At 36.5% G+C, this 18878-nt stretch overlaps 3 protein-coding genes and 1 pseudogene across 5 annotated transcripts; 1 reads left to right on the top strand and 3 right to left on the bottom strand.

The window, feature by feature from the left end:
- Positions 1-1776: 1776 nt before the first annotated feature.
- LOC132620138 (receptor-like serine/threonine-protein kinase SD1-6) lies at positions 1777-2599 on the bottom strand. The gene is made up of 3 exons (XM_060334838.1): positions 2409-2599; positions 2144-2291; positions 1777-2052 (listed from the first exon to the last, which is right to left on the bottom strand). Exons 1-3 carry the CDS (start codon positions 2597-2599, stop codon positions 1777-1779), a joined length of 615 nt encoding a protein of 204 aa, XP_060190821.1.
- Positions 2505-10582, bottom strand: LOC132616986 (G-type lectin S-receptor-like serine/threonine-protein kinase SD1-29). Of its 3 annotated transcripts, XM_060331823.1 has the most exons (5): positions 4287-10582; positions 4089-4199; positions 3119-3330; positions 2915-3034; positions 2505-2643 (listed from the first exon to the last, which is right to left on the bottom strand). In XM_060331823.1, exons 1-4 carry the CDS (start codon positions 5584-5586, stop codon positions 2930-2932), a joined length of 1728 nt encoding a protein of 575 aa, XP_060187806.1. In that variant the 5' UTR covers positions 5587-10582; the 3' UTR covers positions 2505-2643; positions 2915-2929. The 3 variants fall into 3 exon arrangements, with proteins under 3 accessions (XP_060187806.1, XP_060187807.1, XP_060187808.1); XM_060331824.1 differs by lacking the exon at positions 2505-2643 and having other exon boundaries at positions 2650-3034; positions 4089-4193; XM_060331825.1 differs by lacking the exons at positions 2505-2643; positions 2915-3034 and having other exon boundaries at positions 3249-3385.
- LOC132620137 (aspartyl protease family protein 1-like) lies at positions 7448-10625 on the top strand (annotated as a pseudogene).
- Positions 10626-11838: 1213 nt separating this feature from the next.
- On the bottom strand, positions 11839-14318 carry LOC132616988 (uncharacterized). Its single transcript, XM_060331826.1, has 3 exons — positions 14128-14318; positions 13016-13070; positions 11839-12142 (listed from the first exon to the last, which is right to left on the bottom strand). Exons 1-3 carry the CDS (start codon positions 14220-14222, stop codon positions 12029-12031), a joined length of 264 nt encoding a protein of 87 aa, XP_060187809.1. The 5' UTR covers positions 14223-14318; the 3' UTR covers positions 11839-12028.
- Positions 14319-18878: the final 4560 nt, after the last annotated feature.

Below are 18878 nucleotides of genomic sequence, written 5' to 3'. Positions count from 1 at the left end.
GGAGGTTTCGAACCTGAAACCTTCATTATGAAAGCCCCATGCAATTTCAGTTTGTAGTGTCAGTTTCTCACAATTTGGTGAGTGCTTGTCGACAAAATTGATACTTGTCCTTTCCTTTAACTTGGCAATAGGTGCTTTTTCTTCCTAAGTCAATGCCCTAATAAATGTAATTTTGCCCACTGAAATCTATGTGAAATCGTTAGGATCACCCAATGTTTAAAATAGTTTTGTCAATTCCCTGCCTAACACCACCTACGCTTGTGAAATAATCTAGTGAGATAAAAAAGCCTAAAGAGCTGAATTGAATACCGAATGAGAAACGAAAAAGGGGAAAAAACTCAATAATATCCCTTATCTTTAGGCTTAAATCTCAATGTCATCCTTATTCTTTCACATGGTGTACTAATAGTCCTTTATGTTTGCATTGGTGCACCTTTGGTCATCTCCTAACAGCCACAAGGAAGTCGGGGCCAAGGAGAAACACCATTCAATAACCACAATAAGCTTTCACCTCGATTTAAAGTATTTAGCGTTTTGATTCTGTTTCAACCTTAATTATGAAAAAGCATCATAAAATCCAATATATGTGAAAAAGCACTAAAACAACCACTATAAAATTTCGAAACCATATATCATATATTGGCCACAGTTTTCACATTATTAACAGATATAGCAAACTCAAAATAAACAGACTGCTTCCCAAATACAACTACAACAACATACCCAGTGTAATCCCAAAAGTGTGGTCTGAAAAGGGTAGAGTGTGCGCAGACCTAGCAGTTTTCCTAGTACGTTATGGTGTAGTAGTTTTGAAAATATCAACTTGATAATTTCAAATTTCGATTTTAAAAATATCTAATTAGAAGAAAACAAATTAAATTATTCTCCATGTATTTTTGGACACGTGAAAGCAAAATAACCACTTAAATGTTTTGTTAGAAGAATTTGACTTCTTTTTTTTATTATTAAATTCGGTGTACGCTCGGCTCTTCAAAAATGTCGAGGAGTGCATGTGGTAATTTGAAATTATCAAGTTGATATTTTCAAAACTACTACACCATAACGTACCCTTTTCAGACATGTTGTTGTAGTTGTATTTGAGAAGCAATCTGTTTATTTTGAGTTTGCTATATCTATTAATAATGTGAAAACTGTGGCCAATATATGATATATGGTTTCGAAATTTTATAGTGGTTGTTTTAGTGCTTTTTCACATATATTGGATTTTATGGTGCTTTTTCATAATCAAGGTTGAAACAGAATCAAAACGCTAAATACTTTAAATCAAGGTGAAAGCTTATTTGGTTATTGAATGGTGTTTCTCCTTGGCCCCGACTTCCTTGTGGCTGTTAGGAGAAGACCAAAGGTGCACCAATGCAAACATAAAGGACTATTAGTATACCATGTGAAAGAATAAGGATGACATTGAGCTCTACCTTGGTAGGTAGAGAGGCTATTTCTGATACATCCTCGGCTAAAATAAAGCAAAAATATCTGGATAGCAAGAAAACCAAAGCAGAAGAAACAAATAGTATAAAAAACTAAGAATAAGAAATATGCGAATATCACAATAAAAAAAATACAAGAAAATGACGGAATCACCTTTTGGCTTAAACTGACAAAACAAGCATATTGACTCCATCTTGTGCAGACTCCTTACTAGATAAATAGAATAGCTTAGACGAGCTGCGTACATACTGAAGATTGGTATAATTAATATTTACAGAAGCATTACTAGTATTATTTTGGGATTCAGTTATCGCATTTCTACTTCAGTTATCGCCCTTCTGCCACTGAGACAGTAATATCGTTAATGGACTCAGAATCCAACCATCTTTGAAATATAAATGCAAGTTGCTTTGGTTGCGGCAAATCCATCTCACTACTTAGCATAAGAACAACATCTGACATTGATGGTCTATCAGCTGCATGGTCCTGGACACAAAGCAGGCCAACATATATGCATCTCAGAACTGTCGCAGGGGAGAATGAGGAAGAAAGTGTTTCATCCATTAAATCTAGTGCCTTATTCTCAGTTAAGAGCTGTGATGCCTGAAATTGTTTCAAAATGGTAACATGGAAGTAAGTAGATAACCTTGAATACTGGATTCGTTGCAAGAGATACTGCTAATTTTGGACTTACATAACTAAGAAGGTTCAAATGCCTTTCATGGTAAAATCCTCTGTTTCTCCTGCCACTGACAATCTCTAGTAGCAAAACGCCATAGCTGTAGACATCAGACTTCTCAGAGAATACTCCACCCATGGCGTATTCAGGTGACATATAACCGCTGCAACATATTTGTATAAAATACGCGTCAGCATTTGCTATTATGAACTATTCATAGTCTGAAGCTGCAAGAACGGCTAACAGAAAATATTTTGCTTGCAGAACCAAAGGAATTTACAATGTTCCAGCAATTCTCTGAGTGTTCAGTTCTTGAGTCACTTGAAAGGTTCTGGCCAAGCCGAAATCTGAGATTTTGGGAGTCATATCATCATCCAAGAGAACATTGCTTGCCTTCAGATCTCGGTGAATGAGCCGTAAACAAGAATCACGGTGCAGGTAAAGAAGTCCTCTAGCAATGCCATGAATCATGTCGAAACGTTTTGGCCAAGGGAGCTGATGGCTTTTTCTGGGATCTGACAGTGTGATTGACAGAGCATTGAAAATGGTTATACAATTGAAGAAAACAAATGAAGCATGCTCTCTTTTTGAAAAATTTCATCCTAGATCGTATGGAAGAATTGCATGAGCTCCTAACTAGGCATGGTAGTAAAATATAATTGTGCAGCGGAGTGTGATTTCCATTTCCAATACATACGAACTGTCAACAGAGAATGGGAGGATAACAAGTAAATTATGTTGATCAAGCAAAAAGCCATAAAAGAAATTACAGTTGGAACCATTTACCAAACAGCAAAGTATCTAAGCTTCTGTTAGCCATGTACTCATAAACCAGTAACTTCTCTTTCCCGTGAACGCAATAGGCCAATATTCTGACGAGATCACTTGTCCATCTTCCAGTTTTCCCTGTATGATATCCGTTACAACGGCATTAGTTTTCACATCAGCAGCAGTTATCTGTGTGTAAATGACTCGACAGACTGGTATTACCTTGTAAACAGGGCCAAATCCTCCCGCTCCAATCTTATTTATTTCACTGAAGCTATCAGTTGCAATTTCCAGTTTAGCAAAGTCAAGAAGCGGTAGTTCTGATGAATCGTTTGGCAATGCTTGTCCTTCCCACAAATTGTCTGTAGACGTTTCCCTTGAATTCTGAGGCCAGTCAGCCGAAATGTAGTTTTCAACCCTATTTCTTCTATTTCCTGATTTTATTTTGGATCCGCATGTCAGAAGTATGAGCAGACATTGTAGGTCAAACTATAATATAAGAAAGCAATGTTAAAGTTTTAAAATGAAAACGGGTCATGTCGAAGAAGAAATCCAGAATGTTTAATTCTGTAAAATGCCTGATCTTGCCAATTCCGAGCTTTATTAGTTCTGAATTCATCCTTGAAGCATGTAGTAGGCGTTTGGCCATAGAAACCAAAAACTTTTTCACTTTTTTTGGAATTTTGGAGTTGGAGTTGTGTTTGGCCATAGTTTTTGCAAATAGTATTTTTTGTTGAAATGTACTTGCTTTGGTTGTGGAAAAAATGAAAAACTTTTCAAATTCCAAATACAACTTCAAGCTGTATTTGGAATTTTCATGGCCAAACACTAATTTTTGAAAAAAGTGAAAAAAATTCCGGAAAAAAGTAAATAATTCTTATGGCCAAACGGGTCCATAGTATTTCCGATTTGATTTGATAGATTAGACTAAAGAATTAAAGAGATAGAAAGGTAAAATATAAACTTTGATAGAAAGTTTGCTGATAAATTTGCATTTTGGTATTACTTATCAAAAGATATCTTAATACTTCATGTGAAGATACATACAGAAGCCGACCTACCAATTTTCATTTTATCACAATGACTTTAACAGAAAACTTGATAGGAACGAAATGAGATTTGAACAAGTCACACTATGTTTTGAACCTACAAAGTACAAACTCAGCATAAAAATTAGGAAAGAATAGTTTACCTCTTTGATTTGCTTTCCATCTGCAGAAGATGCATCCAAAGATGCCCAATATGAGAATGCTTGAAACGGTTGTGAAGCCGATGATAAGTTTTTGTTTCCTTTTATCTTCAGCTAAAATTATGTTATGTTATATTACAAAAAGGTAACAGCAGAAAAAACTTTTAATCATCTAAGCATAATGGTGAGAACTGAATTTACCTAGTTCAGAATACGCAAGGCGAAGAAAAAAATCCGCACCATCATATGGAAACAGCTGAACATCCGTAAGTTCATAGGTCCAAACCATGCAATTAATTCTATCTAGAAACGCATAGGCTGCACAAGAACAGTTATGCAGGCACCACTCTTTGCAGTTCTGAGCAGTATAATTGTACAAATATGTGTAGTGATCAGGTAGTTCCATCTCATTCAGCTGCAAAAACTTGTCATTTCTTGATCCCTTTGGGGCTATTCCACTTGTACTGTTTTCACATAGAAGTTTAGTTCCCCTCACACAGCCAGCAGTACAATTTCCTCTATTCCATTCCTCAGTTGACTTTGGTATAAATCCTCTCAAGCAATCACAGATTGGAGACTTATTCTTATCGCAAACACCATAAGGACCACAAGTTCCATAAACATCGCATGGATTATCTGGTGCCTCCCAAGGGACCTTCCGCGCATTTAGTTCTTCTTCCCAAAGCATAATCTGCAATAGCCCTGATGGCTTTAGGACCATGATTGTAACATAAGAATCGTTGAATGTATCCAAACTTAGAAAGGCAGACCCCTGTTGTTTATTTGTTACGACATTTATACCACCTGCAAACCCCTTGTTGGCATCAGGTAAGGCTATGAAATTCGCTCCATCCCATGGGCCACCTCTCCAATAAGGCCCTGAGTTATTAGTCCATGTGAAGACTTGAGGTAGCGTTTCTACGGAAAGTCCAGTAATAAATTCTCCAGGCGATGGATCATCTTCAGCCTGCCAGGATGACAAGACGAGTTTCTCCCCAGTCCTGGTGCTGTATCCAATAACCATTCCGGGTAACAAGGTATCACAAGGATAATTAAAACTATCCCATACGGATGTTCCTGATACATTGTTTTTAAGAAATAATTGCCCTTCGTCTGTTAGCACAGCAATCGTGTTATTAGAATATACAGAGGCATTGGTCGACCAAACAGTATTTTGGTTTCCATTGACAATTCTGAGGTTCCCATCTTCTGCGATCTTCAAGATTGCAGCAGAGTCAGAAGCTCGGAGTGGATCTTCTCTGTTGGCTACCCATACAATCCTTTGACCAGGAATATTCTTGAACCACATTCCGAGATATAGTCTGCTCGAGTTACTTGGACTGAAGAAGCCCAACTCAAATTTTTTGCCAACAGAGACAAGCGTCTGATTTGGTGACAGTTGTTGGGTTTGAGTTAAGGTATCAGTTTCAGTAAACACTAGTGGTAAAAGCATCCCTCTGAACATCAGAAACAGAAAAAATTCCCATCTTGGCCATGCCATTTTCTTTTCTCTTTTGTTTCCCAGGCTGATCTGCTTTAGAAATTCACTCCCATTTCTTTTCTTCAGGAAGCATGAATCCTTGGACAAATTCTATTATAGGAAATAGTTAAAGGTTTCTGTTCAACAGTATAGCTTGTAGTTTGACATGGTCCTTGTTTTCAGTTGTCACAGAACCTCCTACTCTTAGTACTTATTTATTGTTTACTTCATTTATTTTTATTCAAGATCCATCAATGAGCCCCACTGATTATTAAGAAATAATTGATGAAAATGACATTTTTTTCTTGGACTTCAAAGTTATATTGTATCTCAGTCAAGATTACAAGGAAATTATTTCTCCTTTTCCAAGTAAGATATAAAACAAGACAACATCTTATAGTAACCTGATAAGTTCCCATGCGGAACATGAAGAATGAGATTAAAAACTATCCAGTCAAAATAACTTGATTATCAATGTTACAAAAGCACTGTTTTATTAAATATCAAAATCAACATAACTTGACTATTATTCAGTCAAAAAAGTAGAAACACATCATTGAGTTCGTCAGTGCTGATTACTCCATTTAAAAACCAAGGTTTAACTTCAAATTATTACTTGGGGCCTCAAATTTTCTGCCAACCCGGACCCATCTCTTTTCAAGGCAGTGTTGGATCCAACAACAGGTTCGTGAGTCCGGCAGAATTCAGTGTTGCTGAAAAAAAGCATAGATAGAGGGTGTGTTTGGTATGAAGAAAAATGTTTTCCTCACAAATAAGTGAGATTGGTAAGTAAGCTGAAAATATTGTCCCAGAAATATTTTATATAATCTAGGCAAACAATATTAGGAAAGGGTGGAGGGTTGGAGTGCAGGCATGAAGGCTATGGGGGTGGAGGGGGGGGGGGGGTAGTGGAGGGTAGAGAGGAGACAAATAACATGGAATGCACTGTTGAAACTTGTTTTCCCCACTCTCAGTAGGGAAGTCATTTTCCTCATTTTTAAGAACTCGTTTTCCTAGAAAAAATTTGGATTTTGACCAACCAAACATGGAAAATTGGAAAACATTTTGGGTGTGTTTGGTATGTTTTAATTTTTCCTATGTTTGGTTGGTCAAAATTTTTGGAAATCATTTTTCTTTAGGAAAACAAGTTTCTTAAACATAAGGACAATGACTTCCCTAGTGAAAACAAGTTTCATAGTAGCATTTCACATTGATTGTCTCCTCCCCACACCTCCATCCCCATCCCACCATAGTGTTTGCCTAAATTATAATCCCCCTCCCAATTTAAGTGTCTTACTTTCCTCTTTGGTTTGTCCCAAAAAGAGTGCCTCTTTCTATATTTAGTAAGTTAACAATTCAAACACCATACATGACAAGTTTAAAACCACAAAATTCAAGACATTTTAGTACATTACACACATCTTTAATTTAGAACTACAAGATTAAAAAGTCTCCCTATATTTCTTAAACTCCGTGTCCAGTCAAACTAAGACACTTGAATTGGGATGGAAGGAGCATACAAATATTTTTAGAATAACATTTTTCGCTTACTTACCAAAATCAGAAAATAAGTAACAAACCCACTAAATTTCCAGGAAAACATTTTCTAGGAACATTTTCCGTGGAAAGCATTTCTTTCGTACCAAACACCGATTTCTGAAAAATGTTTTCCTCCATACCAAACACACCCAGAATGTATATATACATTCCAGAACCCACAACTTACTAAATTCTGAATTCGCTACTGTTCAGGGTAAAATGGGGAAAATTGATAAATTTTGTCTTGAATTTCTAAATGACAAATAATTTAAGACAACCATTTTTAGAAATCACAATAGATAATTTGAGACTGCGGGAGTAGTTGTTCTATTTCAGGTGTGGAATGAAACAAACAAGTGCTTTTCTGGTGAAAGCTTAGTGTGGTTGCTCAACAGTCTATTTGGACTCGGTATGGTGAAAGCTTAGTGTGGTGAAAGCTTAGTGTGGCTGGCCTCAACGGTCTATATGGACTCGGTATGGGCGATATATTTGTTCCTGGCATTTAGTCAGCAAAGGACTTGCTGCAAATTGTTTTCTATGTGCTTTGGGGCTGACGGTATTGGACGAATAGATTTTGGAGACAGCGAAAGTCTGCGCCAGGGAGAAACACTTTTCGATCTTGAACAACCACACTAAGTTTTCGCCTTGATTCACAGGATTCTGCATTTTGATTCTGTTTCGCGGATGACATAGTCCTGATCGACGAGACTCGTAGCAGAGTTAACGCTAAGCTGGAGGGTTGGAGACATACTCTGGAGTCTAAAGGGTTTAAGCTTAGTAGGACCAAGACAGAGTACTTAGAGTGTAAGTTCAGTGAAGCACCTCAGGAGGCTGGCTTGGAAGTGAGGCTTGGTACCCAGGCCATCCAGAAGAAAAGTAGTTTCAAGTATCTTGGGTCTATTATGCAAGGCAGCGGGGAGATTGACGATGATGTCACACATCGTATTAGGGCAGGGTGGATGAAATGGAGGCTTGCTTCCAAAGTGCTATATGACCAGAAGGTGCCACCACAACTTAAGGGCAAGTTCTACAAAGTGGTGGTTAGACCGACTATGTTGTGTGGAGCGGAGTGTTGGCCAGTTAAGATCTCTCACGTTCAAAAGATGAAAGTTACCGAGATGAGAATGTTGAGATGGATGTGTGGCCACACCAGGAGTGACAGGATTAGGAATGAGGATATTCGGGGCAAGGTGGGAGTGGCTTCGGTGGAAGACAAGATGCGAGAAGCGAGATTGAGATGGTTTGGGCATGTGAAGAGGAGAGACACAGATGCCCCAGTGCGAAGGTGTGAGAGGTTGGCCATGGATGGTTTCAGACGAGGTAGGGGTGGGTCGAAGAAGTATTGGGGAGAGGTAATTAGACACGACATGGCGCAGTTACAGCTTACCGAGGACATGACCTTAGATAGGAGGATTTGGAGGACCCAGATTAGGGTAGAAGGCTAGTAGATAGTCTCGTTATCTTTTCTTATTAGTAGTCGCATTATCGCAGTATAATTTCTTGTGCTCTGATTTCTGCTATTATCTGTTATTTCCTGTGCTTTGATTATCCTATGTTATATGTGTCGCTTGCGTTATTTCATTTCCATATCGCTTTGAATCTCTTAGCCTTATCTGACCTCTTTTTATGCTTTTTATTGAGCCGAGGGTCTTTTGGAAACAGCCGTCCTACCTTGGTAGGAGTAAGGTCTGCGTACACTCTACCCTCCCCAGACCCCACGTTGTGGGATTTCACTGGGTAGTTGTTTTGTTGTTGTTCAAGCTTGATCATGATATGGGAATTCAAACTATATATGTATATTTCCTTCTTTTCTCTCTCTGAAACAGCAAAACTTATAACATTAGCCCGAGGGGAATAACTATGGGGAATAAGGACACTAATGTTGATTTCACAGCTATATTTGATCCCGGTACTTCATTCACATACTTAAATGATCCAGAGATTTTCGACATGGAACATAGATAAGTCATTACAGAGAATGTGAGTCAGGAGCGAAGACGGATGCAACCTATTTCACTATTCAACTGAACAAGTATTTTCGACACAGAATACAGATATATCATATATATATATATGTGTGTGTGTGTATGAAGAACCACTAAAATATCAAAAATTATGAGATTTCAAAACCATAATTTCAAAAATCCGATTTCAGAGCTAAAACCCTTAAACGTTGAACTCATCAAGTTTAAATCCTAGATCTGCCTCACAAGCTGAATTTATGATCACTAGTTGGAGACTTTGTTTTGATATTTGACAACAAAAAATATTTAGTATATTTTGCAGTATTATTCCCAGGCACAAGAGCAACGTATTCAACCTCTTGTGCAAGTTCCTTTTGAGTACTGCTATGGGCTAAGGTAAACCAGCTTTTATAATCTCTATGTATTCCTTCTCTTAATTTCCTAAACTCTTAAGAATTTAACACCATCTGTCTATACAGGGCAAATCAAACTTCCTTTGAAATTCTTAGATGAAAATTTGATAATGAATGGTGGCAACCATTTTATCATTTTTATCCAATTATAACATTGTCCCTTCCGGTAAGATGATACTGCTCTTTATATGTTAAGAGTTAGATCATTCTTTTTTTTGACAATGTTAACATATAAGAGTTAGATCATTCTATGTTAACATATAAGAGTTAGATCATTCTTTTTATCATATTTTCTAATGACCCGGCTTTAATCATCAGGACGGTTCCACATCATTTTGTTTAGCTGTTGTCAAAAATGGGGATGTCAATATCATTGGACATGAGAATCTATTAACTAGTAACGTCATTCTACTTATTTCAGCAACCAAGGAACTAAACTCATACATAGCACGTGCCAAGAAATATTAAGAAGTTTTAGTTTTCATCTTTGTTTTAATGATGGTAGTGTTGGGGCCAACTTGCACGCACCTTCCACTAGGTACCTGCTACCTCCCACTAGCATAGGTATCGAGTAACTCTGCCCACCAAGACTTAGGCAGATGGGAAGAAATTACCTAGTGTTTTTTGTCTCTTTCGGGATTTGAACCTGAGACCTAGTTTTCATCTTATATCTTAGAGTCTTCACATATTTTGACAAAATGAAAGACACCACTGATATGAGGACCACTTTTGCAGAAATTTTATAACTGCTATCGGATGGTTTTTGACCGAGAAAAGATGGTTTTGGGCTGGAAGCCATCTGATTGTGATTTTATATTCCTTCTTTAACACAAGAGCCTTCTGTGTACACAAAACCAATTCAAGTTTACAATGGAGATTCCTTTTTCACAGGTTATGATTCTAAAGAATCTAAAAGTAAAACTATCATGCCCATTAACAAGCAAAAGCCTAGTAAAGGGTCTGTTCCTACCAATGCACTGCCAGAGGACACCAGAGAAAATGGAAATCGTACCCCTAGGTCGACTCCAGCTTTTACACATCAACATCTGCGGGAAACTATGTAACTAGCTCGACCTTCTTTTGCTAACTTGTAATGGCTCTGTTTTTCATTTATAGCTATTATTTGATGATTATTTCTTCATAAGATTTTTCTTTATCCTTGTACATAGTGAGCTCTGTGTAAGTGGTAGTATAGAAACTTGAAAGAGTCAAAACCACACCATTTTGCCCATACTGCAATATTGTTCCGTAATCTGTATTCTTCAACTATATAGAAACAGAGGATGAAACGTGTACATAGTGAGCTCTGTGTAAGTGGTGGTATAGAAACTTGAAAGAGTCAAAACCACACCATTTTGCCCATACTGCAATACTGTTCCGTAATCTGTATTCGTCAACTATATAGAAACAGAGGATGAAGCGTAAGAATGAAACAGTTCGTGAGACTTTTCTACTCTCATGCATAGGAACGGTGTTGTTTCCCATTGTTTTAGTTAATGTATAGGAAGATTTTTAAAACAGGAGGAAAAAAAAAGTTTAGGAAGTGTTGAAATCAGACCCATTACTGAAGGAAAATAGAATATGGTACCCTAATACATAGTTCTTCAAGCACCAACTTAATTTGCATTTTTGAACTGCCACATCAAAATTTGAAGGACAACGGCCATTTAAGAAGTTATTCAATTTAATTATTTTTATTTCTATTTTCACTATTGAAACTAAAGAAGTGATCGATGAAGGATCTTGTCTCCAACTCTTCAGTATAAATAAAAAGGAAAGAACAGGAGCCCAAACTAAATGAGATGAACCCGTAGGGTCTGCGATGGCAGTAGGAGCGGGGGAAGCAACTTCTAACATATTATCAAGTTCCTCCTGTTTAAGGGGAGGGGAAGTGGTACCAGCCGCTTTGGCTGAGGTCGGGGTCCTGTCTCGTCCCTATGTCTAGCACTCTAGTAGAGGCTCGTAGATACGTATGTGTGGGTAGTATGGTCTCACGATGTCCTTATTGTATGTACATTATTGTGATAGCTAAAGGGTTTATGTATAAAAAGGTAATTATGTTTCGAAGTGAAAAGTGTTTTTTCCCATGATTTGAGTATAAGATTATGCAGTAATAATTCAAGGCTAATAGCGTTAATCAAACATATAAACTACGAGGCTTTATGCAGTAATAAGTTTCAACTCACACTTATGGAAAAACACAACCTCTTGCAAATGAGACACACAAGTAATAAGCATGGATGATTGGATTGCAAAAAGTTATTTGCGCAAAACTACCTCACGAAAAGAAGAAATTTTAGAATTCGGAAATAACTAATGAGATAATGCTTGAGGAAAAAATATAGAAAAACCAGGTATTATTAATCAAGGAGAAACACTTCTTATTAAGCCCCATAGAGAAATACAGATTGCCACAGCTAAGACTGCAACCAAGAACAGGTTGACGTAATTAAGAAGTTCAACTGACATAATTCTCTCGAACATCTTCCATCAGCTTATGAACTCAAAACATTGTTTGTGAATGGATAGTGTTAAGAACTACCTTTTTCATAATGAGTTTCTTTTAGCAGATGAATCAACAGAGCCATCAGAATTTAATGCATCATCAGTCTCAATTATCTTGCCATCCGTTGGTACAAGACGAGGGATCCCGTCGACTATCTAATTGAACAAAAGGAAGAAAAAGCAAATGACAAACTTAAGAAACCAGCAACCTGTGAAACATGAAGTAAAATACAAAAGATCCGATTGATATCACAGAAATATTCTCTTAATTTACTTTGCTTGTACCTGATGATATTTTCAGGAAAATGGTTTCAAATCAATGTTTTAATATATTTGACTGGAAAGGAGAGAAGTGAGCATTTTATTTGTAATTATGAAGATGGAGTTGGAAAATAGGTTATAACCTGTTTTTCAAATTTGGAATCCAACTTCAAGTTGAAATTCGAATTTTCATGGCCAAACACTAAAAGGGAAGCTGGTGCACTAAGTTCCCGCCATGTGCAGGGTCCGGGGAAGGGCCGGACCATAAGAGTCTATTGTACATAGCCTTACCCTGCATTTCTGTAAGAGACTGTTTCCACGGCTCGAACCCGTGACCTCCTGATCACATGGCAACAACTTTACTAGTTACGCCAAGGCTCTCCTTCTTCATGGCCAAACACTAATTTTCAAATAAAGTGGAATACTTATTCCGGAAGAAAGTGAGTAATTTTTATGGCCAAAGGGGTCCTAACTGACAATGAATCTATGAAATGGATAGAAATTATTTATAGAGCAGACCCCAACTAAATCGAGAATTTAATAGTATCTTCCATCTTAAATTAGCAGAGGGAGCCTAAACAAATCACAAAATATGTTCTTATTTTTCATATTCGAGGAATAATAATAGCAGAGAAAGTAAAAAAGAAAAAAAAAATTGGAGATATTGACAGAATATTTTCAGGAATTTAGCTGGAAAATACAAAAAGCAAACATTATCCCTAAGAACACAGTAGAAATGAAATTCAACGGTCAAAAACAATCACTCACCGGATATGAAACACCAATCGCATCACTGATTAAGGAATTCGTCTTCTCACATAGCCTTCAACCCAAAAAAAAAATAAAAAAAAATACTCAACACAAAATTCTGAGTTGCGAAATTTTACAAAAATATACAACCCAACATAATATATTACACCTACATAACCATATTTTCAGTTTACATTCGCATAACCAACTTTTTTTTTCGCAACAGTGCTTATACACATGGTATACAACATTATACGACATTATACAAATATTAGACAACATTGAAAACAATATCTCCAGCTTGTATAAAAGTGTATAATAGTGTATAAGAGGTGTTTAAGAAAAAAACTGGTCTAAACCGGGTAAATATTCTTTCCCAGTAGACATAGAGCTAAAAAACGGGGCTAAACCAGGTAATTTAGGAAAAACTGAGCTAAACCGGGTAAATATTCTTTCCTAATAGACATAGAGCTAAAAAAAACTGGGCTAAACCGGGTAAATACTCTTTCCCAGTAAACATAGAGCTAAAAAACGGGGCTAAACCAGGTAGTTTAGGAAATCGTGGGCTAAACCGGGTAAATATTCTTTCCCAGTAGACATAGAGCTAAAAAACGGGGCTAAACCAGGTAATTTAGGAAAAACTGAGCTAAACCGGGTAAATATTCTTTCCTAATAGACATAGAGCTAAAAAAACTGGGCTAAACCGGGTAAATACTCTTTCCCAGTAGACATAGAGCTAAAAAAGGGGGCTAAACCGGGTAATTTAGGAAATCTTGGCCTAAACCGGGTAAATATTCTTTCTTAGTAGACATACAGCTAAAAAAACTGGGCTAAACCGGGTAAATATTCTTTCCCAGTAGACACAGAGCTAAAAAAACTGGGCTAAACTGGGGAAAACATTATACATAATGTACCGACCTCGTATAAAAGTATATTAATAATGGATAAAAGGTGTTTATATACAAATATGAGCTAAACCGGGTAACAAACTCAAAATATGTGCTACGTGGCCTAAATATTTTCTCCCATTAGACATAGAGCTATAAAAAATAAAAAATACTCAACACAAAATTATGAGTCACGGAAAGAAAAAAAAAATTGCAGTTAAGTAAAAAATTGTGGGAACTGACCTTAAAGGTCGCTTAGAAAGTGGACAGACCAGAAATTCCAAGAGCGACTTGTTAATACCAACATCTTTCAGAAGTATTTTTCCAAATCTCACCATTTTTATTTTTTCTTTCTACCTGTTGATTTCCAAAAACATAGGGATTTTATATGTTTTGTTTTCGGGTTTGAAATGCTGGGTAACGGGTCAAAAATAAGTCAGCTCAATTTTTAGCTCTTAAACTTTCTACTATTTTTTTTTTGTCCGGTAGTACGATTAAATCTGGATTCGTGCCCAGTAGTCTCACATTGGGAGGTAAAACACTCTCTAATAATGGTGACTTCGTACTCAAGCGAGTTCAAACTCGAGACGTCTCGGTTAAGAATGGAATAGTATCAGCCACTATGCCGTAATTCTTGTTGGTAATATTTTACACCCCTGCTGTCTCTGTAACTAATTATATTTTTTACTCCCATTATTAGGTGTATGTGTAACTAATTATATTAAAATATATATTTTTCGTTTCATTTTAAGTGTCTTATTTTTCTCTTTACTTTGTCCTAAAAGAAGTCTTTTTTTTTTAAGTTGACAATTCAAACATCCTACGTGGTAAGTTTATAACCACAAGATTCAAATGACATTTGAATACATTATACACATCTTTAACTAGGAACCACAAGATTCAAAATTATCTCTTTATTTCTGAAACTCGGTGCCTAATTAAATTAAGACGGTTAAATTGAGACGGAGAGAGTAATTTAAAAGATAAATTAGAATTATAAATAAGTAATTATGCTTTTATCTTTATGAAATTTTAAAAAGAAGATAATATTTTTCTTGGAACGTTTTTGTTGGGATTTTTACAAAAATATACAACCCGACATAATATATTACACCTACATAGCCATATTTTCAGTTTATATCCCCATATCAACTTTTTTCTTTCACAACAATACTTATACACAGTATACAACATCATACGACATTAAAAATTATACAATATTATACACTTACGACTAAACAGTATGTCTACCTGGTGTATAATAGTAGCATATAAGAGATGTTTAAGGAAAAATTAGGCTAAACCGGATAATTAAGAAAAAAATAGGCTGCACCGGGTAATCTAGGAAAAATTGGGATAAACCAAGTAAATATTGTTTGTCAATAGACATAGAGTTGAATTTTCCCATATTTAATGGGTTGTTAAGTACAGAATATTCATAATACCGGAAATATAAATATTTAATCTCTATAATAGAAAATCAAGTCTTATTACAATGACAGACATGGTCTAAGTACATGGCAGAGCGTCTTGCTCCCACTTATGTATCTAAAATGAGAAGGATGGGATTTTGTGAAATATGGATTGATATGATTTATAGGCATATTTCTAGAATTCGTATTCCTTACTTGTAAATGGCAACAGGTAAATTTGAAAGAGGATTAAGGCTAAGGAGATCCCATATCTCCATCTTTACTTGTTATTTGTGCTAAGTTTTTATCTAAAAAAACCTAACTCTTTAACTAGTAAAGAAAGATGATTTCATTGGCTTTAACATGAGCAAAAAAGGTCTTACTATAAATCACTTGGCATTTGCTGATGACATAATTTTGCTTTGCAGTGGTTACAGGACATCTTTGAATATGATCATGGATACTTTGGCCAGATATGAGAAAGTTTCCGGGTAAAAAGTGAACAAAAACAAATCTAGTGTTTCCGTATCTATCAAGGATCGGAGTCAGGAATGGATCATGAATCATTCTCTGTCAAGTATTTGGGTTGTCCACTCTATGAAGGAAGGAGAAATTATGCAACTTTTCTAAAAAAGGATGAGCAAGGTGCTAAAGAGGATTGGTGGTTGGCACACTAAGTTTCTTTCATTAGGATGAAGAGCTGTTTTGATTAAGCATGTACTGCTTTCTCTTCCAATACATTTATTGGCAGCAATTCAGCCAAGTGGGACTAATGAGATTAAAAAGTTTCATTGGGCATCTTAGGAAACTTATGCTATCCATATGAGGAGGGTGGTGCTGGATTGAGGAGACTCCAAGACACTTACAGAGCTTTTATAATGAAGCAGTGGTGGAACCTGAGGACAAGTCAGTCTTTATGGAGTGAATTTTTTCTAGCTAAATAGTATCAAAGGATTCACCCAGTAAAGAAAAGATGGTACTCAGTAAGCTCTCACTCATGTAATGCTATTTGCAAATTAAAGGCAGAAATGGATCAACATATTCAATGAAAATTTGGTAAAGGTGAAGTATCCCTGTGGTATGATAATTGGACAGGCTTTGGGGCACTTTAAAAGTTTCTTCCTAAAGACAGGAAACCAAGAGATGTCAACATAGTTTATATCTTTGAAAATGAACATTAGTACTGGGGAGGGTGGGATGTGTATATCCCAAATGAAGTGTTAACTCATAAATGAAATATGAAGATCAAGCTAAACCTGGAAGGGGAGTCTTGGCGTAACTGGTAAAGTTGCTGTCATATGACCAGGAGGTCATGGGTTCGAGTCGTGGAAACAGCCTCTTGCAGAAATGCAAGGTAAGGCTGCGTACAATAGACCCTTGTGATCCGGCCCTTCCCCGGACCCGCGCATAGCGGGAGCTTAGTGCACCGGGCTGCCCTTTTTAAGCTAAACCTGGAAGTGGAAAATAACCCTATTTGGACAGCTGATCAGAGAAGAAAATTCACAGTTTCATCTGCTTGGAACATTTTGAGACAGAAAAAGCCAAAGAGCTGGATTGATTCATTAACCTGACAGCATAAAGTGCCTTTCAAAATGAACTTTATTCATTGGAGAGCTCTGAGAGACAATACACCTACAAATAACATGCTAACTAAGATGGGCGTAGCAATTTCCTCAAAATATTGTTGCTGCAAGAACCCTCAAGAAGAAGATATTTAACATCTTATGTGCTCTAGGGACTTTGCAAGGGGCATTTGGGAAATTCTCTGTGGACTTTCAACACAACAACATTCCTATGAGATAGCTACTAAAACATTGGTGGATATGGAAGGCTAAGAATCATGTTCTGGATCTCCTAATGAAATGTGTACCAACAGTGACCATGAGGGAAATCCGGAAAGCCAGATGCGGTGTCAAGTATGGTAAGGAAACACTTATTACTAGAAAGACCAGATCATATCTCTTTTACTTTGTCACTGGTAATTATCAACCAGTTTACCAAAGTCAACCTGAATCAAAATTGGGATACTATTGCAGCACTAGTGAGGAGCACAATAACACAAAAGAGAATCATAACTGTGAGATGGATCAAGCCTTCAATCAGTTTTGTGAAGATCAATTTAGATGGTAGTTGTAAAAATAACAAATATGAAGAGGGAGGGATGATAAGCGACAATGAAGTTCATATGATATATGCCTATTCCCTGAACCTAGGAACTGGCACCAGTAATTGGGCTGAGGCAGTTACCTTATTACATGGAGTCAAATGGTGCACTAATAATGGATGTGACGTGATTCTAGCTGAAATGGATTCAAAACTTTTGGTATATTGTGTTAATGAACTTCCCTACACTCCTTGAAAGATCCAAAAAGAAGTGGAAGAACTTAAAGAGCTTATGATTGATGCAGGCTTCATTCTACAACACTGCTATAGAGAGGCTAATAAAGTAGATGATAAGTTAGCATTTTTGAGCTATTCAATCTCCAATGTCAAAACTTATGAGTTGTTTGCTGATCTACCTAGAGAAATCAAAGGACTCGTGACCATGAATAGATGGAATATGGCTTCATTCAGAACTGTAAATAAGAAAAAGAAAAAAGATTACTTGGGATCCTCCTTGAGTCTTATCCTACTGTTTATATATAGAAGTGAAAATACTTTTGTAACTCTTGGTACTTTGGTTTTCATAGTAATATGACCAAGTATCCAAGCATTGTTTGTGCATTTACCTCATCTCAATTAGAATTTTGCTATCCTTCAAATCTGAGTAGGGAGAAGTGAGCCACTTTTTGAAACTCCCTTAGATCACAGTATAAGTTTTTGGTTGGAAGATGAACAAAATGCATAAAATTTAAAGTTTAAAAAAAAGTACGGAAAGGGTCAAATATACCCCTGTACTATCGGAAAAGGGCCAAATATACCTCTCGTTATACTTTAAGTCCAAATATACCCCTATTGCTATACTTTGGGCACAAACATACCCCTCCAACGTTAAAGTTGTCCAAGGTGGACATCCAATCCTACATAATAATGACATTTGCTGAGGTGGATGCCACGTATCATGTCACCTCAACACTCTAACCCATTTTATCCCTACCCTCAATTTATTTTTCCACCTCTAAAATTTCCTCCTCCTCTAACACTGTGTCAAAAATGGGGATAGCTTGCCTAAATTACATTTCCACAGAGATAACTTCAACGTTTCTCCATACCGAACACACCCTAAGTGTAGTTTAACTATAGCAGGTTACATAGCTTTTTTTTTTTTCAGAAACAACAGTCACCTATGGAGTTCTAAGTGCGACATGATAGTGAAAATGTCGATGTAAATTAAACCCATCAAAATCAGAATTGTAATAGCATTACTTTTCTCACAGAATTATAGCAAAGAAAAAAAAAAGACTTGTAAATTATTTCTCAATAATGACGTGGGAATTAATTCTAATGGTTCAATTTTTAGAGAGTTCACCCAAGTACGGTAATCAATGCACTCAGCTAGATAGAAAGGGGGAGAGATTTTTCTTTTTTGGACATGGTGGCGGAGGGAGAGGAAATTTTAGAGGCGGAAAAATAAATTGAGGA

This window comes from Lycium barbarum, chromosome 11, assembly GCF_019175385.1.
Source record: "Lycium barbarum isolate Lr01 chromosome 11, ASM1917538v2, whole genome shotgun sequence".
Lineage (NCBI taxonomy): Eukaryota > Viridiplantae > Streptophyta > Magnoliopsida > Solanales > Solanaceae > Lycium > Lycium barbarum.
The sequence above is the reverse complement of the archived record's forward strand: the minus strand, read 5'-3'. Positions and strand labels throughout refer to the sequence as shown.